General features: G+C 41.4%; 1 protein-coding gene across 3 annotated transcripts in view; it reads left to right on the forward strand.

Moving 5' to 3' along the window:
- ppfia3 (PTPRF interacting protein alpha 3) overlaps nucleotides 1-26,859 on the forward strand; it is a 33,390-nt gene that overhangs the window by 3,277 nt on the left and 3,254 nt on the right. For 2 of the 3 annotated variants that reach the window (XM_063472408.1, XM_063472409.1), the window contains exons 3-29: nucleotides 6,436-6,537; nucleotides 6,702-6,941; nucleotides 7,044-7,103; nucleotides 8,880-9,008; nucleotides 9,138-9,230; nucleotides 9,714-9,766; nucleotides 10,386-10,479; nucleotides 10,693-10,827; nucleotides 11,635-11,718; nucleotides 11,989-12,120; nucleotides 13,404-13,466; nucleotides 13,553-13,632; nucleotides 13,879-14,044; nucleotides 14,435-14,625; nucleotides 15,579-15,816; nucleotides 17,390-17,523; nucleotides 17,609-17,763; nucleotides 17,921-18,020; nucleotides 18,111-18,192; nucleotides 18,265-18,465; nucleotides 20,349-20,414; nucleotides 20,874-20,900; nucleotides 21,058-21,233; nucleotides 21,535-21,632; nucleotides 23,916-24,091; nucleotides 25,478-25,546; nucleotides 25,659-25,821. In XM_063472408.1, the coding sequence (XP_063328478.1) occupies nucleotides 6,436-6,537; nucleotides 6,702-6,941; nucleotides 7,044-7,103; nucleotides 8,880-9,008; nucleotides 9,138-9,230; nucleotides 9,714-9,766; nucleotides 10,386-10,479; nucleotides 10,693-10,827; nucleotides 11,635-11,718; nucleotides 11,989-12,120; nucleotides 13,404-13,466; nucleotides 13,553-13,632; nucleotides 13,879-14,044; nucleotides 14,435-14,625; nucleotides 15,579-15,816; nucleotides 17,390-17,523; nucleotides 17,609-17,763; nucleotides 17,921-18,020; nucleotides 18,111-18,192; nucleotides 18,265-18,465; nucleotides 20,349-20,414; nucleotides 20,874-20,900; nucleotides 21,058-21,233; nucleotides 21,535-21,632; nucleotides 23,916-24,091; nucleotides 25,478-25,546; nucleotides 25,659-25,821 (3,307 nt within the window). Of the gene's footprint in view, nucleotides 1-6,435; nucleotides 6,538-6,701; nucleotides 6,942-7,043; nucleotides 7,104-8,879; nucleotides 9,009-9,137; nucleotides 9,231-9,713; nucleotides 9,767-10,385; nucleotides 10,480-10,692; nucleotides 10,828-11,634; nucleotides 11,719-11,988; nucleotides 12,121-13,403; nucleotides 13,467-13,552; nucleotides 13,633-13,878; nucleotides 14,045-14,434; nucleotides 14,626-15,578; nucleotides 15,817-17,389; nucleotides 17,524-17,608; nucleotides 17,764-17,920; nucleotides 18,021-18,110; nucleotides 18,193-18,264; nucleotides 18,466-20,348; nucleotides 20,415-20,604; nucleotides 20,901-21,057; nucleotides 21,234-21,534; nucleotides 21,633-23,915; nucleotides 24,092-25,477; nucleotides 25,547-25,658; nucleotides 25,822-26,859 lie in introns of those variants that run through there. The other variant, XM_063472410.1, reaches the window with a different exon arrangement.

Here is a 26,859-nt window from a genome sequence, read left to right on the forward strand (position 1 = left end):
TATAATGAGCACTTAAGTAAACAAAGACGAGACATTTATGCCTTATACACCCAAGATATTGATGTATTGTGAATATGCATTTAAATACTAAACATCGTAGTACAGGAAATCTGAAAAAGTCACAAAGCTACTTACATGTATAAAACATCAATGGCATGATGAAAAGCTGTAGGTGGAATTACAAGTAGAAGTGCTGTTTTTGAAGTGCTGTAAAAGTAAATATTATGAGTAGAGCATTTCCTTCGATCAGATGTTCTCATAGTGAAAATGGTTCCTTGTTGAATTATTGATACGTGAACCTATAAGCAGGATTTCAATGTGGGAGATGGTCCAGGTGGTGCTGAGTTGGGCTCCTTTGGGGGCGTTTAAACTACAGCAACATGAATAAAGATCACATCGGTTTGGGTGTATGTGAATCAGCTGAAAAAAACAAACACTTCTCAGGCTGAAAATGAATCAGCAGAAAATCTGAGGATTTTTTTAAATGAAAAATCACTAATAGAGTAAAAAAGTCTAGCTACAAATTCAAACATGTGTTTTCTTAATCTCCTATGATGATAAACTGAATAGTGTGGGATTTGTGATGGTTAATTTGACATAATAGGGTATTTTTAATAATAAATACTGATAACATTTAAAGTAAGTCATAACTTAGAGTACAAATTGATTATTAAAGTAGACACATGCCTGTTTATTCAACAGTCATAACAGACCTAATGCTGAAATCAGACTGTCATGTTTTCAGTGTGAGACACAACTCCATTTTCTATGTATCATCACAATCTTATAGACTATAACATTTTTTTTCTGGATAGTAATCAAGTACCAAATTAGAAATAGTCGAGTAAAGTACCTGAAACTTAAATATCAAAAATTCAAATTTTAATAAAAACAGGTAAATAAATAAATATTACTGTAATACTAAACAATATTTTCTTACACCCAGACGTCGGGAGCAACAGGTGTAACTGACAGAGCAATTAAGGGCTCGCTGCCACATCCTAACACATACACTGCTTTATCATCTTTTTTTACTTTGAATGGACCTTCAAGAAAAACAAAACAGACATTACATTGGACTCTAAGACTTTAATCTTATAATTGTGACTTTAAACTCACCACAAAGTCATTACTGAGGGCATTAATCAAGTGAGAAGTGGAGTCATTTTCCCTTAGGCATTCATACACTCCGGCTCTTTTTGCAACCAGTGATGTTGCCCTCTGCTGGCCATTAAGAAGAAAGCATTTAAGTTGCTTGAGCACCACTTTTCAGACACTGAGGCTACATCTATCTTAGATGGAGAGATGTTTTTCCAGCTCACTTCTGTTTAGATTAGGTTAAATTTTCATTGCTATTTGAGTAAATTAAGTCTTTAAGGATCTTAAAAATACCTCAAAAACAGCACTAAGTCTTAAACGACCTTCTGGGCTTTTCAAATGTGATGCTAATATGTGTGTGGCACAGACTGGTCCTACCTGAAGCCTGGGGATGATGGCGCAGTGTTTCATTTGCCCCTGTAGCTTAGAAGCCAATATTATCCCACATCCCATGCCCGAGAGCTAATCATGTTGTAATTCCACTCAACATAGTAGAGCTCCGTCTCTATTTTCAGGCAGGAGTCATTGTTGGATGCCTCGGGCTGCAGTGTTGTCTCCCTCATTGTTAGTACCTATTTCTCTCTCTCTTGCCATGTCTGAAATATCAAAAATGGAATAACAGACGTAGCGGTGCTGCACGTTCTACCAGACAATGATTGGACATTAAAGGGCCGTGTTCCCTCACTGAGAGGAGATCAATATGGTGCACACATCTGCAGAAGCACACAGATAGAGGAACACATGGGCGGCTGTGGCACATTCTACAGTAGATGAGTTCACCGAGTTTATCTGTGTGTGTGTGTAGATGTTGCCAGGAGAGGAAAAACAGGAGAGAGGGATGGAGTGAGCGACAGCACGGCTTGGAAAGAGAGAGGAAGAGAAAAAAACCTGGTGATATGAAACTCACAGAGACTAACAAATCAAGTCCATTTGCATATTGCTGCATGCTAATGAGGTCTGGAGTGTGTTTTAGATGGTGTGTATCATGACGGGGGAAGACTGACATGGATGAAGGTGGGATTTAGTGGTAAAAAAAATCATGTCAGTCATGACGCTAAGAGATTTCCATCATCTACCTGACCGAAGTGATGCAAAGTGTCTTGTTACGGGGGTCTGTTTCACACCATCCTTTACACCAATTAATCCCAAAATTATAAAATCCTTTGGGCCCAGAACGTGCCATCTGTACACAGTAATTTCCTCCCTCGTCCTTCCTCTTCCATCTTTTCAAATAAGCCTCTTTCTTTTACTTGTTCCTCTGATCCTCCTCTATTTCAGCCCAGTGAGCACATCAGCTCAGAGGCTTGTTACAGACTGTACACGCTGTACTTTATAAATGCGTTTTTGGCTGATAGAGAGTGTGAGGTAAGGCGCCTATTTGCTGCCGTGTGGGTAAACTGATCACTCTTAGCACGGAGCAAAGATAACAGCAGCCAGCGCGCATGCATCAGTACGCTTTACTGGCTCGTTTGCATAAGCATTTTTTTTCCAAAACACACATGCTTTGGTGCACACGTGCTCAGGGATGGTCATGTGCTCTGCATCATGTGTGCATCACGCCACGGTCACACACGAGAGGACAATCAGAGCATGGGCGGGCGCTTATGGTACACATTGTGTGCATGGTCGCGGGTGTGAGATTGCAGAAGCAAAAACACAATCTCAGCTGCTGAAAGCTGAAGTCGGCCTGAGCGAGCTGAGAGTGTCACCCTCTCTGTTGATTTGTTGCCATAGATTCTGATTGTAACTATTATGTGGCTGACCTCACAAAATATACATAATTGGAGTAAATTACACAAAATCACAACATTTCAGTTGGACCGCTGTCAGTTGGAAAAAGAAAGACTGGGCTGGCCTAATTTACTCTCATGCTTGTTTAACCTCCAGGTTTTAATGATGGGAGATAGCGGTCCATGCTTATTGTGCAATTAAACCAATTTCAGGTGCAACGCCTGCAATAAACCCAGTGGTTAGATTTTATATCAAGGTCTGGACTCCATGAGCGCTGCGGTAGACATGGCAAAGACCGTACTGTAAGTGAGTCGTTTCCTTTTTCTGCCGCAGTGTAGCTGCTTTTCTGTGCAAGTATGCGTTGATTTAATGTGCTGGAATTCTTTGAGGCCAATGAGCTTTGAGCTTGCTAATGAAATCAAGATCTGTCAAACGGTTTGCTGTGGTTAATTGCACTGTAGGTTAACGGAAAAGATTGGCCGTAAAAGCCTCCTGTTGGCTTTTACTGCTGCGCGTTTCGCTTTCTCTGGGATAGACGGCCAAAGCTGTAGAAGGTAACATACTCCTATAACGATGAAATAAAGGAGTTTGGTCGGAAAATTTTTGCGGTCATTGAAATTATTTGCTTGTTTTGCCTCCACTTTGTTGACATTTATACTTATCATAAGAGGGTAAAATCCACTGAAAGGCACCATTAGAAATGAAATGCAGCATAAACATACCAATTTATAACCTTCCCTCCTCTTCTGAGGTTTAAGTGTGAAAGTCTGAAGCACATTTAGTTAAAGTATGAACGTACTTGGCATCATATCTGTGAGCTTACCTGGTATCATCTTATAATGAGTAAATCTATTTAGTGGGTTTGACCTGAGTGTTGGTTGATGACGTGGACTCTCCACACTTGGCAGGTAAGCCCAAGACAAGCGAGCGTTTTCCTCACAGATTGACATGACATGTCACGATCATATCAGTTTTTCTACTGGCCCAAAGATAACATGGGAGGGAGTAATGGACACATATATGCTGGTTTGCTGATGTAAAAGGTGCCTTTTGTCCTAAACATACACTTTGATGATTCAGAATATTGTGACCGCTTGGTTATGAGCCACAGATGCCACTTTGAAGACTGGTTAGCTTCAATTTTTCCTTGGAAAAAAATGGCACTAAACTTCACAGCATGGAGTCTTTTTTTAGCTTTCATGTTTGTTTTTTAATTATTATTAAATTGGAAAACTGGCCAAAGTTAGAGGAGGTAACCCCATGCTGAGATCGTTCCAATCTAGTTAATCCAAAGTCTGGCAACAAGATTTTCAGTAATCATGAAGTTATTTGGTGGGTTCACATGCTCTCAGCCAATACTGAGTCAGCAGACAATAAAAAAAATCAATCAAAGGAGAATTTTTGGTCTACACCTTCCGTGCCAAGAAGTCATGAAAAAAACTTTGATGATAGCATGCATTGATCATAGCGTTGTTTCAATATGCTTTTAAACATTGGAGCATTTATTTCTGTCCAGAGTTGCATTAATTTTTCACCAAGGTCTTGTATTGATGCTGGATGAGTCGGACTGCAGTGGAAAATCTTCTCCAGCGTATCCCAAAGATTCTCAGTGGGTTTAAGGCCAATCCATGTGTGAACATGATGCCTGACGCTCCCAGAACCACTCTTTCACAGTCTGAGTCTGATGAATCCTGCCATTGTTATCTTGGAATATCTCTGTGCCATCAGGGAAGAGAAAATGCATTGATGGAATAACCTGCTCAATTGGTATATTCACGTAGTCAGCTGACCTCATTTTTTGGCCAGATAACTCCACTAAATAATAATGTATACTTTATTGATTGCCGTGGGGAAATTACTCTCTCTACATTTCACCCATTCACTCAGTGAAGCAGTGGGCAGCTGCAAATCAGGTGCCCGGGGAGCAGTGTGTAGGGACGGCATCTTGCTCAGGGGTATCGCAGGGTAGCCATTCAGTGGATTCAAACCCCCAACCTTCCGATCATGGGGTGACCACACTACCTACTGAGCTATCCCTGCCCTGCGTAGAGACCTGACTAAGCAACCCTAAATTATAACAGAGCCTCCACAGGCTTGTACAGTAGGCACTAAGTGGGATTGGTGCATTACTTCATATGATGCATCAATCAGGAAAATTTGGACTCTGTCTGATATTTATGCACCTGAGCAAACTGAAGCATTTTTTAAATAAGCCTCACTGATGAGTGGTTTTCTGAAAGTAACTGGAAAAACATTTTTCCATTAATATGAGGTATGCTGTTAAATATATACACCAAATATACAATCAGGAATACAGAAATGAATGTGAAAATAATTGAAATAAAACAAATGTACCATACCATACCAGCTTCATTTATAAAGCACTTTAAATAAAACCAGGGTTCACAAAGTGCTGTACATATACAAATAGCATAAGCAAAGTAAAATAAAATTAAATAAGATAAAATAAAATAAATAACTAAATAAATAAGATAAAATAAAACATGTTAAAACAAATTGAGTCAACCCCTTAAAGAGTACCAAAGGCTTCAGCAAATAAATATGTTTTAAGACGAGTTTTAAAATCAGAAAGAGAAGAGGCTTGCCTAACGTGCAAGGGCAGATCATTCCAAAACTTTGGAGCAGCCACAGCAAAAGCACGATCACCTCTAAATTTATACTTGATTGGCGGGTCTAAGGGAACGGGCAGGGGTATATGGCTGTAGTAGCTCTGAGAGGTGGGGGGGGGCAGGCCATTAAGAGATTTCAAAACAAATAAAAGGACTTTAAAAACTATCCTAAAATGTACAGGTAGCTTGATGGCAATAAAAACAAACTAATGAAAACAGAAATGATCCATTTACATCACACTTTCTAAATGAATTTGTGACTATCATCAATTTTCATATTATTTTGCTGCATTTCATGATTTATTTATTAATTAAATCATTTATTTATTTCTGTATGTGTTTTTGATGAAGGCAGTTTTGATTGCATATAGATCGGGGTCAAAATTAAAGCAAATAAAGTGACTCCAAAATGTAGAGTTTTTTCAGTACATTCTGTAAATTTAAACTATATATATCTATATCTATATCTATATAGATATATCTATATATAGATATCGATATATATATATATATATATATATATATATATATATATATATATATATATATATATATATATATATATATATATATATATATATATATATATAATTGGCTAAAGCTAGAAGATTTATCATCATCCTGAGATATTTCCAGCCTCATTAACGTGGGGTTTGACGGCAACATTTTCTCCTCACTACATTTTTTGGTGTCTGATGGAGAAGCAGAAGCAGATTCATGTCTTATTTGCAAAGCATCTGTAAAATAAAAGAAAACCTTGCAGCTTCGATGTAAATCAGCTGTCAGATGTTTTTCTGACTGAAGACCTTCACTTCCACCCGTACGTCCCACCTGCTTGACCTTTCTGTAATCATTCTTGGATGAATGAGAGGTAAAGCAGTGTGTGTGTGTGATCAGTATGTCTAACCTGCACTCATGACCTCATGCGGCAGCAGCACTGTTCAGTCAATAACAGCACCCTCTTGTGACCCTGCAGGAGTTTGCAGTGCTGACCAAAGAGCTGAACCTCTGCCGGGAACAGCTGCTGGAGAGAGAGGAGGAGATCGCGGAGCTGAAGGCAGAGAGGAACAACACACGAGTCAGTACACTTCCATGTCTGTTTTACGTTATGCTCTCCTCTGATCCTGGCATGCAACCTCGCCTTTTCTGAAAGACTTCACACGAGAAAACGTAATCCTCTGAGACATATCAGAGGCGCACTGTGGTGAGCTTTTACTGCATGTGAACCACATGTGTTTCCAGCTGCTGCTCGAACATCTGGAGTGCCTGGTGTCCCGCCACGAGCGCAGCCTGAGGATGACCGTGGTGAAGAGGCAGGCCCAGTCTCCGGCCGGGGTCTCTAGTGAGGTGGAGGTCCTAAAGGCCCTCAAGTCCTTGTTCGAGCATCACAAAGCTCTGGATGAGAAAGTGCGCGAAAGGCTACGGGTAGCTCTAGAGCGCGTGGCGGTCCTGGAGGAGGAGCTACAGTCTTCCTCCCAAGAGGTGAGCCCCTGTTTCCCTCCCGCTTAGTTTTCTTTCCAAATTAGAAATAGAAGATAATTACAGATGGGGCCTCTTTGATGATTCTCTTTGCCTTGTTTTTAGGTTCTCTCTTTAAGGGAGCAAATCAAACGACGCCAGCAAGGACTAGACAACGGCAAAGAGGTAATAGAGCGCATTTCATAGGCAATAACTGTACATACAGATCATAAAGCACAGTCAGCTTATTGTAGAGGGCAGAAAACAGGTTGGTTTTGGAGTTGTGTTCATGCTGACCTGACCTGTGATATTGTCACAGCAACACATATATGCTCTCTGCATGCAGCAGAGCAAAGCTGAAAAAACATGGCTGACATTACAAACCGCTGTGTTGTTAGCGTATAGAAGGTTTCCCATGCTGACCATCTGTAGCTAGGCTCATAGACCCGCATTGTGTCTGTTTGCATGGTCTTTGCGTACACAGTGTGAAGGATTATAGGAATGTTAACTAACACAAGAAAGGGAGTGACAGTGGAGTTCACCACAAAGAGCAAGAAGCACAAAAGAGCAGAAACAAAGACAGCTGAGAATTTTCATTGTCTTTAACACTCTGTTCACAGCAACGAGGCTGTTTGACTGTTGTGGCTTCCTTACTTTCCGAGGCACAGCACAAACACGAGCAGAAGTGGTCTATAGTGTATACGTGGGTCTGCAAAGCAAAGCTCTGACCTCAGCACTTGTAGTTTAATATCAGAGAAACACTCATTATTATACAAGTATCTTGTTAACATTAACAATAAAGTGTCTAATCATGTTTTGCTATCTTTTGCTATTTTTCCTCAGACTGCATACGTAGGTCTTAAAGTGGGGGTACAAGAAATAAAAGCAGCTGCTGTTTAAAGCTGCATAAATCTTTCCTCACTCTGCTGCTGGAGCGTTGATCAGGTGCCACTGATTGCCAGAAGCTGCTGCAGTTATTGCAGTAACTGTATACAGTTTATTCTTAGATCAGTACAACTGCCATCAGTGTCAGTTTATTCCGGTTAAGCAGCATTTCAGTCATTCTTCAAGGAGGAAGTTATGCACTGGTGGTTAGCACCGATGCCTCAAGGCAAGAAAGGGCCCGAGTTTGAATCCCATCCATGTCTGCATGTCATATCAGTGAGCTAATTCATTAAATTGATGGTGGCTTGAGATGTTTTTGTTAACATGTTATGTTCCTCAGTTACATAGATATCACAATATGATGTATGTATTGCGTTGAAGTGTACTGATTATCAAATATTGTGAAACGGTCACAATTGGGCGAATTATCGTATAACCCACCCCCTATCTGCAACAGGATTTCTTAATTTCTTAAAAACTGTACATTTCACAGTGTTAACGAAGAAAACTTACTCAAAATACTAACTGTTGTTTCTTTTTTTATGTACAAAGGCTTAACAGAAAGAGAAAAACTGTGTAAAATCCCTGCTCCCACTTTGAAAAATGAACACATTGTAAAACCTGCACATTTACATGCACCTCTCATTCAATAACCAGACCAGCCCGACAATATATATACATTTTTTTAAACCTGGGCGATTTAATAGAATTTAAAAAAATAGAGCATTTCACACGTTTTAAAACCACTGTGGCACAAGATAGTCCTCTGAGTGGAAGATTAGGTTTCAGATGTTACAATAATGTTACTTTTAACATATAGAAATGAAATATATTGTATTATAATTTTTATCTTAAATTTCTGCAGATACAACTTTTTGCTTCACTACAATTAAATGTTGCAGAGTTCAAATTTAAGTTCTTAAATTTTGCTTCCTGGGGTGGAAATGTTTGCTTTAAAGGAAAAGAAACACGACAGCAAAATCCCTGGAAAACCCATAAACTCTGGAAGTTTTATTCTTAGTAATCATAATTTATCCTTTTTATATTAAATACAGTAAATCTTTTCTTTTCTTTCAGAGGCTTCCCAACGGACCATCCTCCATCCTGGACGACGGCGAAATTGACAGGCAGAGAGAGGGCGAGATAGAGAGACAGAGGTCAGAGCTGGGACAACTGAAAGAGCGACTGGCCCTCATGTGCAGACAGGTATTCGGTTTAGGAGCTCCTAAGGTCAAATGCTCTTAGCAAAACAAGCAAAATATAGCAAATCTGGAATGCTAACAGACAGAAAACAATGTGTGCCCGTTTAGCCTTGTATCCTTCATTTCCTGTCAGGTTGGCGAGATCGAGGAGCAGCTGACGTCTGCCAGGAGGGAGCTGGCCCGATCAGAGGAGACCAACCAGAAACTACAGAGGGATCTAAAGGAGGTGTGACACTCTGAGCTATGTTGTTCATACTTTTTTGTTGTGGTTACTATGCTGTTTGTTTACGTGGCTGCAGCAACTGCTGTTTTATGCAAAGCACCGTGTAGCCGTGATGTCACTGGTAGAGCTGCAGGCGATTTTTCGCATGGATGCGGGCCGGTTAATCAGTCAGTGCGCTGGCAGCTGAGTGAAAGGCGTGTGGAACATTTTGGAATTAGAGGCAGTCGAGCGAGTTTAATCAGCAAACTTTTATTTCTTGCCACGGCCTGTATCCTCCCACCCAACCCCCACTCTCATTTCTGTTGGACATAAGAGGGTGCTTCTGACATCTGTCAGCGATAACTATCAACCGGTCATTATCATTCCTTAACTAATAGCAGTTCACACTGAGTGAATTATCTTTTTGAGAACGCCTCCTTGTAAATTTACCATTTGCTCTCTTACGCCTTTCTATTTGTTTCTCACAGTGGTTACATATTTTCACAGGCGCTCTGTCAAAGGGAAGACATGGAAGAGAGGATCACCACATTAGAGCGCAGGTTTGTGTTTTCTCTCCATGTCCATCAATGTGGAGAGAGTGCAGGATGGAAAGTGCAATAAAGAAAATCTATAAAGACAGAAACAGTAGAATGGAAAAAGAACATGCTATTGAATGTGCTAAACTATATTAGATATAAATGTAGGGATTAATTAATACATTTAATTATCTGCATATTCATTCCTCGATTTGTTCCCATTTATTTTTTGTTTTGTTAATTGTTGAATTCATCTATTTGTTTCATAAAATTTCCTTGCATTTTGTCCCTTATTCATCTTTTTCCCGTTTACATTTATATATAAAATTGACATCTTGATAAAAATCATGCAAATCTCATGTCATATAAGCTTCCCTTTCACACCAGATTCCCTCCCAGAAACAAAATACATGAATAAAAACACAGATGAAACAAATAATTTTATTAATAAAATGATATTTAATTTTTTAAGGAATACAGGAGCAAATTTAAATATTTAGTCTCATATTTTATAAATTTATTGTGTGCATTTACCCTGGATATTTATTATTTTTGGTCGATTTATTTCTTTATAGTCTTCATGAAGATGACCTTTCTTCCAAAATCCCGTCCACTCACGTCTCTGTTGGGGTCTGGTTTGCAGGTACCTGAGTGCCCAGAGGGAGGCGACTTCTCTCCATGACATAAAAGATAAGCTGGAAAACGAGCTGGCCAGCAAGGAGTCACTCCACAGACAGGTTAGGTTAACAGTCTCTTTCATCTCCATGTGTGTTCATGTCTCTGCTGCTGATTGGCAGCTTGGCTATGTTTCGCATTGGCACAGAAAGAGCATCATTAGTGCCTTTTCTACTTCCCCCCCCGACGGCTTTAAACATGTCTTTTTGCCCTCGGCAATCTTCTATTGCGGTCCGAGTTCCACCTGCATTCCCTGACATCCCGCTTTCCTGCAGAGTGAAGAGAAGAACCGGCAGCTTCAGGAGCGTCTTGATGATGCCAAACAGAAGCTGCAGCAAACCCTGCAGAGAGCTGAGACGCTGCCTGAGATCGAAGCCCAGCTCGCCCAGAGAGTGGCTGCACTCAACAAGGTGTGTACGTCCTAATCGGCCTCAGTAAACCCTTGTTGGTGTATTTTAAAGTGATCCGACAGGTTTGCCAAAGTCTTGCGAGCCTTTTTATCCGCAGTCATGTTTTTTTAACAGCAATATTTTCTTGAGACAAAATTTAGTACGTGGATGCGTGTGCACAAATTTGGTGCGAGCTGGAATGTGCAGCAATGCAGAGACTCAGTTGCATGCGTGAGTACATGCAGGCAGGTGCAAGCAGGAGCATTTGTAAGTGCATGTTTGTGTGCATTCACGCCCACATAAAGTGTAGGGGGAAAAAAACCCACAAGATGTCAAAAGATAGAAGAATAGCAAATATTTTATCAAGTCGTGCCAGCAATACATAATCAGACAAGCTGAGATGAAAGCCCGCTCAGGGCACAGAGTGAGCACAGCTATTACATCCTTGGGCGCTCAGCACGTCAAGGACTGTACACCGCAAAAATTCTTCCTGACTGACTGATTTAATTGCATGTATGTTAACCTCTTGCATTCCCGTAAAAAAAATGGTTTCCTCACACCAAAAAATTTGAATAGAAGTCGCTCTGCTCTTATTAGTCAAACCTCTTCAACGACTACTGCTTCTACATGTTCGGGCAGGAAGGCTGGCGTGGAAGGATAAGATTAATGTCCTGTAAGAAACAAGAAAACAAACTTTCCTGTAACACTGTGATCTGTACAGGCATGTAACTAATTGAAGGAATAAGTCAACAAGCTGTTCCTTTTGTGTTAATTTGTATTAGTGTTGCAACATGATTCAGGCTCTAACCTTGCTCTCCAATCGCTCAGGCGGAGGAGCGTCATGGTAACTTTGAGGAGCGACTGCGACAGATGGAGGCGCAACTGGAGGAGAAGAACCAGGAGCTACAGCGAGTGAGTCATGCTTGCTTTTCCATCTTTCTGTGTTTTCATCCTCCCCCTCTTTTCCTTTTGTCAGGATTTACTCTGCACAAAGGCGCACTAATTTTCTAAACCCTCTATTTGACCGTGCACATTCAGATTGAAGTTGTTGTCTCTCTCTCTCTCCCTCTGTCAAGCAGATTCCCTGTTATTAACTCTCCTCCCCCCCTCCCTTCTCTCAGCCTCTGCACTGATTTTTAAAAATCTTTCCCTCTCGCTCATCTCGCTTACCCTGCCCCTCAGGCGAGGCAGAGGGAGAGGATGAATGACGAACACAACAAGCGCCTCTCTGACACGGTGGACAAGCTGCTGTCCGAGTCCAATGAGAGGCTGCAGCTCCATCTGAAGGAGAGGATGGCTGCCCTGGAAGAAAAGGTGACTGCCTCCGACCGCAGAAAGAGTTCCCAGCCAAAGATTTTTTAAATCAGAACTGCATTAACTGCAGTAAATATTATCTTAACCCCCAAATTAACTCCTGGCCTCGGGTGCGTTCACTCAATTCTCTGCCCTCCAGGAAGTGACCAGTTTAAACTTGAGTACATTCCCAAGCCGTGCCTCAAACATCCATTAGCTCTTTTTGCGTCTTACTTTTCATTATTCCTGGAACTCATTAATTTACAAATACAGAGATTTACTACATGTAATAGACATAAACATCCAGATTAGAAATGCCTGGCAGGTTTTTTTTTTAATCTCTTATCTACAATCTGTGCCTTATTTGCACTATCAGCAAACAAAAAAGGGATCTTTTCTAAATGTAAACTGCTGTGATTTTACAGCAGGTATAAAGTCCTGTTGATGATAAAATCCAGGTGGGATTAGGTTTAAAGGAATGTGCTTAAAAGTGGAGCTTTTCGTTTGCAGGGTAGCACAGTGAGTTGGTGAAATGCTTACTGAGCTGTTACTTGTAGCACTGATAGTTTGCTGTAAATGTAGTCTTTAAATTATACTGCTGGATTTTGAGATACGTGACATTTATAGCTGACAAATAATACTTTATTGTGAACAGGTAACACGGACAAAGTTAGCTGGTGACACAGTTTAATCCGAAAACTGCATGTCTTTTCCCCACATGCGGTAGTGTGATGCAGGTCATTGAGTTCTTGCTAAAAAGGCAAATCAGTAAAATGTCTGGGGTTTAAATTCGACAGCCAGCTGGAGACTTCTCTCCAAGCACTCTGGCTTCCTCCCACAGTTCAAAAATATGCACATTAGGTTAACTGGTGATTCTAAATCGACTGTAGGTATGAGTGGTCGTTTTTTTCCTTTTTGTTAGCCCTTTAAAATTAGCGGCCTGTCTAGGGTGTATCCCGTGTCTCACCTCATTAGTGCTCAGATAGGCTGCAGTCCAGCTGCAGCCCTGAATTGGCTAAGCAGAAGAAACTGAATGGGTAGATGGTTATGAAGAAGTTGGGAAGAATTTGCAATGCATGCATCTGTGCTTTAATGCATACATATCTATATATGCACTGCTGTTATTGTAGATGTAATTTGCATATGTAGATCATCTGTAATTCTAATGAAACACTGGCAAGAAATTGAGTCCCTTTAAAAAAACACACTGGTGGCAGACAGTAGACTAATTTTCTCAGATAGAACAAATAAGGTTTTCCTGAAATTCTCCTCATACTCTTATTACTTCTTATCATTTTCTCCAGAATGCGCTATCAGAGGAACTGTCCAACATGAAGAAACTCCAGGATGATCTGCTGGCAAACAAGGTGACCGTACATCCAGGCTTTATTCTCAGGTTAAGCTAGCAGACATGATTTTCCTCTTTTCTCCAACATTTTTTTTTCATTTGCAGGATCAGCTGATTGCTGAGCTGGAAAGGCTTCAGCTGGAGTTGGATCAGCTGAGAGCGAGGCCTGGGGGCTCTTATTCCAGGTTGGTACCATTATTTGGACAGCTTATAGCTGTACGTCGACTGGCTACTGTTGGGCTGTATCTTCATTTACCGTGCTCTTTTATTTAATCCTCTATTATTAGACAATTTTTATTTTTCACATTGATATGTTCGTTTGCTTTGGAGTTGGCACATGTCATGCTTTAGTACCCCACTTTGTTTGCTACTTGTGTGTAGGGTTAATCGTTTCATCTTATCGTGTCTCATCTCTTCTTTTATTTTTCCAGTCGCTCTCTGCCAGGCAGCGCTCTGGAGTTGAGGTATTCCCACGGAGGCGGGTCCCTCCCAGCAGGTTCCACCACTCACCTGGATCCCTTCGGTAATGCCTCTGCCGGAGGCGCAGGCAATCGTCACTGGCCCCGCTGGAGCTCTGCTCATGAGGACACTACCAAGGTGAGACTCTGAGATATTTTAAAAGGTGCTTCAGAAATCACTCTTCAAAGGTTTAAAAGTGAAAGTTGGGATCCTTTTTTTTTTTTTTTTTTTTTTTACAAAAGAAAATTGGTGTAGCTCAGTGATACACTGTAGTAATTTTCAACAGCACTGAATCACTGCAGCTCAAGAAATAAGCTAAATGGGATTTGAGATACACAAAATTAGATGTTCCTAGCATAGACTGTATACAAAAGATGGACATTAACCTTTTTTTTTGGATACTGCACTCTGCACATGAGTTATTTCATATACCTACAAACTCAATTTGATGTTGAATGATTGGTATTTGCAGATGGGATCAGATGTCCGTTGTGTAGTGAATCATCCTGTCTTGCTTTGTGTGTGCAGTACTCAGATTGGGATCACACTCTGATTGGGACTGGGTTCCAGCCAGGCATGGATGTGGGATGCTCAGACGATGAGGACGACGGGGAGGCTCGGTTTGGCTCCGAGCTTCTGTCACCCAGCGGACAGACAGATGTGCAGACCCTGGCCATCATGCTGCAGGAACAGCTGGAGGCCATCAATAAGGAGATCAAGTAAGCAACGCCAAGAGCGCTTAGAAATTCAGAGAAGTAAAAATGTGAGAAACACCTCCCTACATGCTGCAGACTGATTCACACCAACACCTGCTACAACCTCAAAAATAAACATAACAGCACCTCTCCAACATGTCCTGAAGAGAAAATGCAGTTGTGGAAGAATTAATCAGATCCTGCTAGTGATGAATTAATACATTATTAGATTGTTTATGGATGCACCGACGCATAAGCAGCAGTTGCTGCTACTCAAGGTGGAGCTAGTCTTAACAACTGTGGACCCCCTTTTTCCTTCAGAACTGCTTGAATTCTTCATGGCACAGATTCAACAAGGCACTGGAAACATTCATCAGAGATTCTGGTCCAACTGACACAATAGCATCACAAAGTCGCTCCAGTTTTGTCGGTTGCACATCCATGATGCAAATCTCCAGTTTCACCACATCCCAAAGGTGTTCTGTTTGGTTCACAGCTGAATTTGACTTATCAGCAATTAACATTTTGGGAAAACGCACTGATTAGCTTTCCTGTAGAGGTCTGAGTGAGGAGAATTTGCCTCTTTGTCTAGATTAAATAATTAGCTAGAGCCACCAACTGCTAAACTAGCATGGTGCATACTAGACAAAGCCATTTTTTACAGAATAAACACACAAAATAGAAAAGTAAATTTGCCAACTTAAGTGACGCTGCTTATATGTGCAGTAGATATATTATTAGATAGAGCCAGGAGAGGTGATTCTTCTTGTCTCCAGTAATTCTGCTCTGCTGGCTGTAGCTACATTCATGACTATGGTATCAATTTTCACAGCAAGAAAGCTACCAAGCTTTTTTTTCTCCAAACTGTCAAACTACTTCTTTAAGACTGTCCCGATTTGTTTAGAGCTCCAGGACACTTCTGGAGCCCTTTTCTGAGTTCTAATATTATCCACATGTTTGTTGCCCTGAAAACCCAGATTGATCCAGGAGGAGAAGGAGAACACAGAGCTGCGTGCCGAGGAGATCGAGAGCCGGGTCAGCGTGGCTTTGGACAGCCCGCCCATCCCTCCCTCTTCCCTGGGGAGAGACAGCACAGGACGGGGCTTCATCCCCACTTCCATCACATCCTCCACCCTGGCCTCCCCCTCTCCCCCCAGCTCCGGGCACTCCACCCCTCGTCTGCCTCACTCCCCGGCCCGTGAGACTGATAGACAGGTACGACTGGAATGTAGAGAAGAACTCCTATTTCAGTTCGTGTTAACCTTTTTACCTCACCTTGGTGTCAGCCTCCCTGTTTATGCAAACAGCTCCTCCAGACAGTGAGTCATTTAAATAAAGCATAAGTAATCACGCAGATAGGGTCAAGAAGTTTAGTTATTCTTCAGCGGCAACAATGTCAGATTGGGAAAGTTTGATTTAAGTGACTCGTGGTGCGGTATGAAGGCTCCAGCAACGGGCAGATAGATTACAAGTAATGGTGCAATAAACAAAAAGCAAGCTGTCAGTGGTGATTTTGAAAATTGATCATGTTTATGTAGGCGTTCAGTGAGAATGGCAAGATTGGTTACAGTTAGGAAGCTGGATGTAAGCCAAGGAAAATAACTCTTTTAAGACTGTAGCAGGAAACCTAGTTGACTTCTGCTCCCCTTCACATCATAAAGGTGAGCTGTGCAACTAAAAGTGTACAATCAAAGAACTCCTCTTGCATTAATCTCAATTTTTAACCATTTGGTAAAAAAAAACAGGAAAAGGATTACATTTCTAAACAAATAGGATATATTAATATAACAGTTGTTGATTAGTGGATTTTGCTCATGTTTTTCAAAGCAGGGCTTGCTGTTGTCCCCTTTTTCCATTTTTTAGTTGTTTACATGCATCATTGTTGGACAGAGTTGAGAGAATCAGGTCTGGACAGCGTCTGAAGTTGACTTTCTCGAGTATAACACACAGAAAGACACTGACAGCTTCAGACAAGTTGTTAGAAATGGAAATATTTTGTGCCGTTACGTTGCAGTCAGTCAGAAATCATTCGAAGGCAAAACTTCAAACGTTTTATTCGATCTAAATCGAGCAATTTGTGGCTAAGATGAGTCTTATTGTTGGGACCTACAGTCACGTAAATAACAAGGTTTTCACTGTGCTCTGTGCAGCCCTGTGAAAAAATACACTCCATGATTCAGCAGCTTGTGGAACCACTTCTAGCAGCAATAACCTGAAGTATTCATGAAGTGATCAGTTTCTGTGTGCCTTTATTAGTCTCTCACATTGTTGTGCATTAATGTTGGCCCACGCTTCTTCACAATATTGGTTCATTTCATTTCATTGTGCATTCATTTAAGCACAGCGCTCTTAGGATACCACCACAGCATTTCAGGTCTGAGCTCCGACTCGGTCTTTTCTGTTTTGGTGTAGATTCTTCTTGTGGATTTGCTGCTGTGCTTGGCGTCGTTGTTCTGTCATGTGACTTAATTTGGGCCAAGCTTTAGCTGTAAAACAAATGGAGTCACATTTGACTTTAGAATCCTGTAAAAATGTAAGAAATCTGTTTCGGCCAGTCTCAGTCACAGTTATGGCTTGGCAATATTAATAATGATGCTACAACAGGTAAAAAACATACTTAGAATATAGTAGCTAATATTTTTGTTAATTTATAGACAAAACATTTGAATATGTATTTTAACAAAGCATATTTTGCTTGTAAAAAACATTTTTCTAATATTATGTCTAGTTTTGTCCTCAGCAGAGTTTTGTGTTTCGCTGCTTATACAGTTTACATTTTATATTCCAGAACAGCAAAGATGATGATCGATCCCTGGCTCTTCTTGACTCTACACCTCCTCCCACTCCTCGTGCGCTGCGATTGGACAGGATGGCTCTCACCCATCCGGGAGCGATGCTCGATGACCCCAGAGAGTTTCGCAGGTAAGACGGCTGCGCATTCAAGCGTGATGCTTTCAATGCGTATTTGTTTTTCCAACTTTAGTTACTTTCTTTGTCTCTCCTTCAGTCTCTCGGCAGATGGCAGCAGCACCAACAGCAGCCAAGATTCACTCCACAAGGCCAGCAAGAAGAAAAGCATCAAGTCTTCCATCGGCCGGCTTTTTGGGAAGAAGGAAAAAGGAAGGATGGGCCAACCTGGACGGGATGGATCTGTTTCTCTTGGTAAACTGATAAAAGATAAGGGAGGGACTGACTGAGCATGAGTAATCCATGCTGTCAGCATTTACATCTAAACACTTTATTGGCTCGGTGAATTCGGAGCCAAAAAAGTGTTCTTATCTAGTTCTTGCAATCTTTGGCATCACTGTGTGTTTCCCAGCATCGACACCCTCTGAAGACCTGGCATCTGGAGACCCAATGGGAATGAATAAGACTGGAACTCTTGGTCCAGCAGATAAAGACCGCCGCAGCAAGAAGAAGTCAGTGAATTATATGCTGTGCATTTCATATTTTGATCTTTTAATCGGACAGCACCAAATAAGAAATCTCTCTGTTAAATCTCTTATCAGGCATGAGCTGCTGGAAGAAGCATGTCGCCAAGGACTTCCCTTTGCGTCTTGGGATGGACCTACTGTTGTGTCGTGGTTAGAGGTAGGTAATCATAGAACTGAGATGTAAATGAAACTTTCATCTTGATTTAATCCACTCCTTGCCTCCTTCCAGCTGTGGGTGGGAATGCCAGCTTGGTACGTCGCCGCATGCCGTGCCAACGTGAAGAGCGGCGCGATCATGGCCAACCTGTCCGACACGGAGATCCAGAGGGAGATCGGCATCAGCAACCCGCTGCACCGCCTCAAACTGCGGCTGGCCATCCAGGAGATGGTGTCCCTCACAAGCCCATCTGCCCCAGCCAGCACTCGCTCTGTGAGACTCTGAAACTCCACATACATTTAACAAGTCCATAGCCAAGGGGAGCACAAAATTATTAGCTATAAATTATAAAATGCTCTGGTACATAAAAAATGCATATCTACCTCATGGCATTATATGAAATTGTCACAAAAACCCAAGCCCTTTTTTCCATGCCGTCAGCACAGCTTTGAAACGGACGTATTTCATTTCAAAATATGTTTCATGTCTGCACCACATATGTTTACAGAGTAAGTACATCACCATGGTAACCAAGAAAACAGAGCTTCAAGAAGCCGCAACTTTGCGCATTAACTCAAACAGTGATCAAACATATTCGAGTGATGTTGGTCACCTAAATGTAACCAAACAATGACTGAACGTGTAAATGAAAAGCAAAAGAAATATACAGCAGGAACATGAACGGTGGCCTGTGGTGTGAGAGGTGAAATTACTTGTACCTCCTGCTTCCTCCAAGAATTAGACTTTTTCGCCCAGCATGACGGATAAATAGATTGGATTTTGTTCATTTTTGCAGAACTTCCATAAAACTTGGTAGTATCTACAGATGGGAGTCGTTTAGGCTGTGGGTTTTTGAATCCAGTTAGGTCGAATGGCTTATGAAACTGCAGATGTATGTGCCTAATATCTAGGATTATGAGTGGGTCATTGGAAAATGTTCGATCTTGTAGGGGGTCCCTGCTCCTTGAGGCTAAAGGGGGGGACCTCCAAAATTATAAGCCCCATTTTAACACTCTCATTTACCTTAAAGAATGAATATTTTCTCATGATAAAAAGATCCCAGTCTAGACAGCTTCCCCCTAGAATTAAAGGTAAAGAAGCCTTTAATTGGAGCACACTAAGACCTTAAACGCCTTCATATGTCGATTTATGTATTCATTTGGGACTGATATCTATCTTTCTGCTGAGTATAGACTTTTTGCTCAGAGTAGCGCCTTGCTGCATCCATATTTAAAGTCTGAGGTAAATGTTGAGCCAGATGTTTGTTGTTTAGAGACTGGCACAAATTATCAGATTATAGTCTCTGTGAAGGCCACATAATTAGCGCCAAATGTCACAGTCACTAGTCATAAAATTAAAATGTGGCCTGGAATATATGATATTAATAAGGAATGATGTAATATAAATAGCATGTTGGGGCACATGACATGTAGGATGTAGGATTAGAAAGAGAAAGAAAGAAAACAGATGCAGATAAAAATGAATGCTAACAAACATGAAGCCTATTCTACACGTAATAAATGTCCAAAATGATAAAGATATGAATGGAAATAGGCTCTGCTGGGAGTGATGGGGTTCACCTTTGTCATCTGGAAAACATTGGCAACAAAAACTTTGCCCTCTCCCTCGGCAACAAAGACAAACCAGATGTTGAAAAATGTAGTAAAAGTGCTGCACGCACATGCATTTGTGGCACTGTTTTTTCCTCCGCTTCCTCAAGCAAGATAAAGTGCAAAATAGCTCAAAGCCATCTTCTTTTAAGCGTCTGCTTTGGAGCTTTTAACAAATGCCAGATTTTGGTTTTTCTTGGCTTTCCCTTTTCTGCATTTGGCTTCCTCTCTATTTACAGTAGAAATCATATTAATGATATGGTGAAATGCGGAAGATGATCAATCATGCAATTTTGCCTAACAGGCTGAGCAGATTCATTAGTTATCGGTTCACATAAGCCCGTCGAACCTCTTGTTCGTGGAAATCACCATGGCAGTGAGTCTTCTGTTGTGGTTGGCTGACATCTTTTGATGTGGCTGTTTTGGCATCGCAAAAATGTTCGAGTGTTGACTCATTGCTGTAGACAGGCAGTGAAGTGTGGTGTGTGTGCATTTTTTGTAATCTTTTATCTCACTGCTTCGCTTCTTTTGTTCACATAACTGCAGTCTACCAGTAACGTGTGGATGACCCACGCAGAGATGGAGTCTCTGAACGCCGCCACCAAGCCCCCGGTTAGTGCCCCAGCCATCCTGTCTCTGTCTGACAAACTGCCCTTTTATGGTCATGGTTATTTTATTTTATTTATTTTGAATAATGTTGAGCGTCTCGTCCGGTCTGAATCACGTTGATGAGTCTCTCCCCTCCCTTCTCCTCTCTCTCCTTGTACTTCTTTTTTGTATTTCTGTCTCTCTGTGGGCCCAGGCCATAGTGTTGAGCATCTTCTTCTCTCCCTGTTGTTGCCGTTTCAGTGTGAACTGCTTCCAACTAATTACCCGTTCACTAACACACTGTTCCTCCCTTTTGTCCTCTTTTCCCGCTGCTGCTGTTGCTGCTTCCTCCTCTGCTGCTCCTTCACTATCTATCCATTCGTCCACCTTGCTCTTCACCTCCGCACCCCTCTCCCTCACCACCTCCACATCACTCTCTCTGGCTCTGTCTCTCTTCGTCTTCCTCTTCTCTTCTCTCTGCAGGAGCTGAAAGAGTTCAGCTGGGATCAGGTAAGGGATCAGCTGCCCCTTTTTGAAAAAAAGTTCGCACAACATGCTGCGTATTTGTCACTCATTTCATCTCTAACAGTAGTGAGTCATTTGCAGCGCCATCAGATACGAGGCCGAGCGTGAATCAGTGTTGCTCATCTGTGGTTGTCCCCTCCAGATACTGGCCTATGGCGATATGAATCATGAGTGGGTGGGCAACGAGTGGCTGCCCAGCCTGGGCTTGCCACAGTATCGGAGCTATTTCATGGAGTCCCTGGTGGATGCTCGCATGCTGGACCACCTGACCAAGAAAGAGCTGCGAGGACAGCTCAAGATGGTGGACAGCTTCCACAGGTAGAGCTCGGCTTCATAACTCATGCTCTTTTGTCACGTCTTGTGTTTACAAAACTCTTACTCTCCTACCTTTGTGTGCATGTGACAAGGGAATTTTGAAGGTGTTAAAAGACAATGGTTATGGCACTCTGACAGCTCAGTTGTGTGTCTCCAGGCCTTCTCTGAGTTCTCTTTTGAAGGACTGAAAGGGTCAGAGGTGCTGGGTTGTTAATGCTTTCTGAGCACATGTGAGAATGGAAACACGCCCTCCTCGGTTAACCTGCTTGAACCCCTGACCCTCTGGCTCTTTGCCCTCTCCCAGGGTCAGCTTGCATTACGGCATCATGTGCCTGAAGCGTCTAAATTACGATCGCAAGGAGCTGGAGAGGAGGAGAGAGGAGAGCGCCCACCAGAACAAAGGTGACCCCTTGTTTCTCTGCCATTATCTCACCTTTCACGCCCCAGTGGAGGGATGGTATTGTACAGTTCTCCGAGCCAGTAGAACCAGCTAATTCGTTTATTCATGTGGTGCTTTTGTGCTGTTTAAAGCATACCTTAGTGACTACTAAAACCAGGTTATTTGTTTTATTTGACTATTAATTTTATTGCATTTTTACCATCACCTTGTTGATCTGTTAGACCGCGGTTTTTATTGCCTGTGCTATTTCATGTGCCATGCACAGCTCAAGTTTAAGAAGCAAAGCATTTTCTCTTGTGGAAAGGCAGAAATCCTGTGTGTTTCTGGAGCTCATCGTAACAAAACTGGACCAAGCACAAACTAATAACTAGCAGTCTTGGTTAAATACAGCTTCAAATAGAAACTCGCACTAATCTGGTGGTATCGTAAACATTTAAACTTCTACCAAACATCAATAGAACATGAATCTTATCACAGCAGAAACAAGCTGATGTGAATACCATGAATACATCTTTCCAGAACCTCCTACATGCTGTCCCTGAGCAGAGAACAAGTCTGACTGGTACTATCTCCTGTTTGGCGTTACGTGTTAGAAAAGGCCACTTCCCACCTGGATTATCAAAGTGTAATTCGGAGTTTATGTGTGAACTTGAATCTTAGATCCTTATACAGTTTTACTTTGCTACCTTCTGAATTAAATAAACATGAGCTGACTGCATGGCTCTGCAAAGGCTGAAAATCACCTGCATTCTCTAATCGAATCTCTGGATTCAGATAAGTTTGTGATATTTTATTGAGACTAACGAGACCATACATGAAGCTCAATTTGATGTATTTGTAAAGTTATGATGCAAAATCCAATTGTGCCATGTCTTGCATGGGTAAAGAAGCTTTTCAAGAATTCTTTGGTTCCCATCTTGATAACTTCTAAGCAGGGTCAAACCACACCTCTGGTAAAAACTGTTATGCATATCTGTCCAAAATCTTTTGAGTTGTTCTGATAAAGAACAAACCAACAACATAAAATGAAGTGGCAGAGGTAACGATTTGTACCTTATATTTATATTGATACTGATCAGTGTATGTTTTTAATTGTTGTTGTTTTTTTAATTCTAGTATTTTTTAACCCAGCAAAGAGCAAAACCCCACCCAATTTACTGTCTAAAACAGAGAAATAGTAACAAGCACTGGTACCCTGGATATTTTATCTGTTATTTTATCTATTTTATCTGTTTTCAAATGTCATATCACCATGTTGTATAGGTGGCTGATCAGTTCAAGTTATAGCTTTCTTTTGTCTGAATTATTTTCTCAGATTTGACTGCTTCACCCTGTTTCAGTGTGAAATTATGTTTGTTTTTGACCTGCCATCAGTCTACACTGCCAGCACCCTTTTACCAAACTGCCTAGCATCTCTGCGGACTGTTTCCATACTAATAAGAATTTATCATCTGCATAAAGGAGTAATAAGATTATGTAATCTCCGTAAAATGATGCAGTATTTGAGAAGCTACATTTAGAAAACAGATTTTAATGACTAAACCTTCTTCACAAGTTTGGGGGTTTTAGAATTTTAGCAGGGAAAGTCGCTGTACTGCTTTTAACTTTCGTCAAATCTCTTTAAAGTAAGCAGATGTAAAAAAGGAAAGTCTTTACAAGTAAACTATAAAAATACTTTCTTGCATCAGCGCTGGCATGTAAAAAAAAAAGTGAAAGAAAAAAACCCTTAATAATGGCTATTTTCTTTGATTTCTCACGTTCCTCGGAATTCCTGTGTTTAGACCACCCATTGTTTTTTCCCCCCCTCGTCATACCTAGAAGAGATTATAAGCCACAACCTTCTAGCTTGGCTGGATAATGATTACATAAATGTCAACACGTTCGGTCATTAAACAAACCCAAATCTCTCGCTCTCCCACTGCTGCGCCTTGAAAAACACATGTTGTGCATTTACAGTCAGTTCATCTTGGCTTCTCCCCAGAGGAATCATGCAGATGAGGAAATTAGCGAATCTGGGTTTGTCTGATGATAGGCCTGACCTGTGTTGTCCATGTGCAGAAAATAAATCAGTTAGTCAAATGTTTCATTATTTCCTCTGATCGCTGACCCTTACAGAGGACGGTTAATAAATCTGAGCAGCCCTGCATGTGTTTATGTATCCAAATTAAACTAAAGGAAGTGACTTCAGTTTTAATAAAGATTTAAAAATAGTGTGCAGACAGCTTTCTGTTTGCATATGAATGTCTCTCCTCCCTTCCTTTCACCTCCTCCCTTTCTCTTCCTAGATGTGATGGTATGGTCCAATGAGCGTGTGATGTGCTGGGTGCAGAGCATCGGTCTGAAGGAGTACGCCGACAACCTCCGGGAGAGCGGCGTCCACGGGGCTCTGCTGGCTTTAGACGACACATTTGACTACACTGACCTGGCCCTGCTGCTGCAGATCCCCAATCAGAACACACAGGTAGTGAATTAATTGTCGATGCACATCAAGAGAAATGTCTTTGCATCAAAGTCTGTTCCTACGTCCAAAGACAATTTATCAGATATTTTGCACTTTAAGATCCCTATAAACTTTTTTAGATTTTGATAATTTGCCATTTTTAGACAGAACAAGTTTAGCCAGTTCTGTGGTATTTACCCTAACCCTAATCTGAGTTATACAACAGGCAGCACAGTGGCAGAATTGTTCACACTGTTGCATCACAGAAGGAAGATTCTGGGTCCGGCTGGGACTGTGTGGAATTTGTATATTCGCTCTGTGCCTGTGTGCTTTCCTTTCGGGTGTTTCAGGCTCTTCCTGCAGTCTAAAGGCATGTAATTTAAGCTAATTAGCCAAAAAGTTGGCCACTGTTAGAAATGGTTCACCGTATCTCTGTGATGGACAGGCGACCTGTCCAGTGCGTACCCCACCTCTCACCCTATGACAGCCGGGGTAGGCTCCAGGCCTGCTGTGACCCTGAAGTGTTTGTGATAATGGATGAATTTCTATTTATATGGCAACAAATTCCTAAAAACCGAGCAAAAATGCCTTTCCCCAGCTGTAATAGTGGGAATTACTGCAAAGGCAGTTTTGAGTACTTTGACTGGTGTTTATCTTTCTATCTGGAAGTCAGTGGACAGACGTAGTCAACACAATGATGTCACACATCTCCAAGATACAGTCCCAAAACATTTACAAGTTTGGAGTTGAGATCAAAATGAAAGAAAAGCTCAAAGTTGGGTGTGGTACGACCCATGTGGACCGAGTGTTCATTGAAAAAGTAGTGTTGACTGCTGAAGATGAGCCTGAATGCCAGCATGTTTATATATGTGTGTGAGTTGTGTGATCCCATCGCAAAACACAAGCCAAAGTACTCTAAACTGCGATTGTACGAGTCTGTAGGACCACATTTTGCCATGATGACACACAAAGCAATCCCAGTTATGCTATCGCACCTGTAACAAAGGTTTTGGGTGTAGCTGTATCCAAAATTCTTCTTGCTATTGCAGAAATGTATGCAGAAAGGGCATATGTAATTAGATACACCACTGCACACTTAGTTAAACATATATAAGAAAATTAGTAATATAATAATTGTCTTTGAAAAGATCTTCTCAGCCTCTCCGTCTCAAATAGAATTACGTCTGTTATGTCTAAAAGCATTTAAAATGACAAGTCAGGAGTTAAGTGCAGAGGTTGTTCCTGTTGCACTGAAAATCGAATGAGAATCCACAGTATTGTTATAAAATAGGTATCATGTTCAAAGAATTAATGTATGCCAGCATAGCAGAGCAGCCCTGATCTGAAAATGCATCATCTGCAGAGTCCAAGCTAATCTCCGAGCTCTCCATCACCTCTATCCTACAGGCCAGAGAGCTCCTGGAGCAAGAGTACAACTCCCTCATCTCCATGGGAACTGAGAGACGGCCCGATGAGGTGAGCATGCTAATATTTCTTTAAAAAAAGAAAACAAAATACCCATGAAGAATACAAAGGTTGTTTGCATGAGGATCCATCTTAAGGCTCACGACATGTGTCTCGCTGACAGGATGGGACTAAGACATTCACCCGCTCTCCCTCCTGGAGGAAGATGTTTAGGGAGAAAGACCTGCGGGGCGTGACCTCTGACTCTGCCGAGACCTTGCCTGCTAACTTCCGTGCCTCAGCCATCTCTACACCCTCCGTTACCCTGAGAAAGGTTCAGAGTGAAGGTGAGTATGACCCCGTGACCTCTGAAACATTTGCTCTCACCTTCGGATTCGTTCAGCTCTTTTGAGCCCTCGAGCCACGTCACCATTTAGAGGACGAATCACTTAATGTTCTTATTTCCTGGCAGCCAATTACTGCAGTTTAGTCAAAGCTCCTGGAATCTCAGAGATTCACACAAGGTGATTTCTATTTGGAGGTTTACAGGAAGACGACAGGGAGACCAATCTCATTCCAGACTCCTTATGTTTTACTCAAAATGCAATTTTCTTTTCAAAAACCTCACCAAACAGCTGGTAAATATGAAGATAAAAGTCAAAACAAAGCAGTGAGTGAAACAAACCACAGTTTAAAATTAGTATTATAAACATCAGTTAAAGGTTTACCGTAACCACTTCCAGGCAGTTGTTTACAAACCCAATTAGTAAGCATTATTAATTATCCATCATTGTTAACGATGTTAAACCAAAGCTCAATTTACTTTTATTAATGATGGTTATTATAAAGCACCAGATTCTTGCATTTGTAATCTCAGGGAACCACACATAGCAAGGTCATATCCTTACATTTAAACCTAATAAGTCCTCCTTGAGGTCTGGAGACCCTTCTTAAAACTTCCTTTTAACAGGAAGAAACATGAAGAGAGGGTGTCTGCCTTAAAAGGTCAGTGTGAGGGAAGAGCATCTGAAAAACTGGGGCAAAACTTTGGTTGTAGTTGGGTAACAGTGCAAGGTCGGCCCAGGTGAAACGGTACCGTAGACCTCTTAATAAATGAGCCGTGTGTTTACATTTGTAATTCTTGGAAATGAGCCTTGAGCTGAAAGATTTTTCTGCAGCCAGAATACCCCGGCTGTTATATAAGATGCTGCTAATGCACAGGCGGCAGTTGGTTGTTTTCATGCTACTCTGCTATTAATTTGCCAGTGGAATTTTGTGTTGCCTTCAGTGGAGGAACTGGCAATAACAGGGAGCAGACGCTTCAAAGTACAGAGGAAGACTATTTTCCCTCATTCCTCCTCTTAATAGGAATGCCTCTAGAAGGT

The sequence above is a fragment of the Pelmatolapia mariae genome, linkage group LG4 (genome assembly GCF_036321145.2).
Source record: "Pelmatolapia mariae isolate MD_Pm_ZW linkage group LG4, Pm_UMD_F_2, whole genome shotgun sequence".
Lineage (NCBI taxonomy): Eukaryota > Metazoa > Chordata > Actinopteri > Cichliformes > Cichlidae > Pelmatolapia > Pelmatolapia mariae.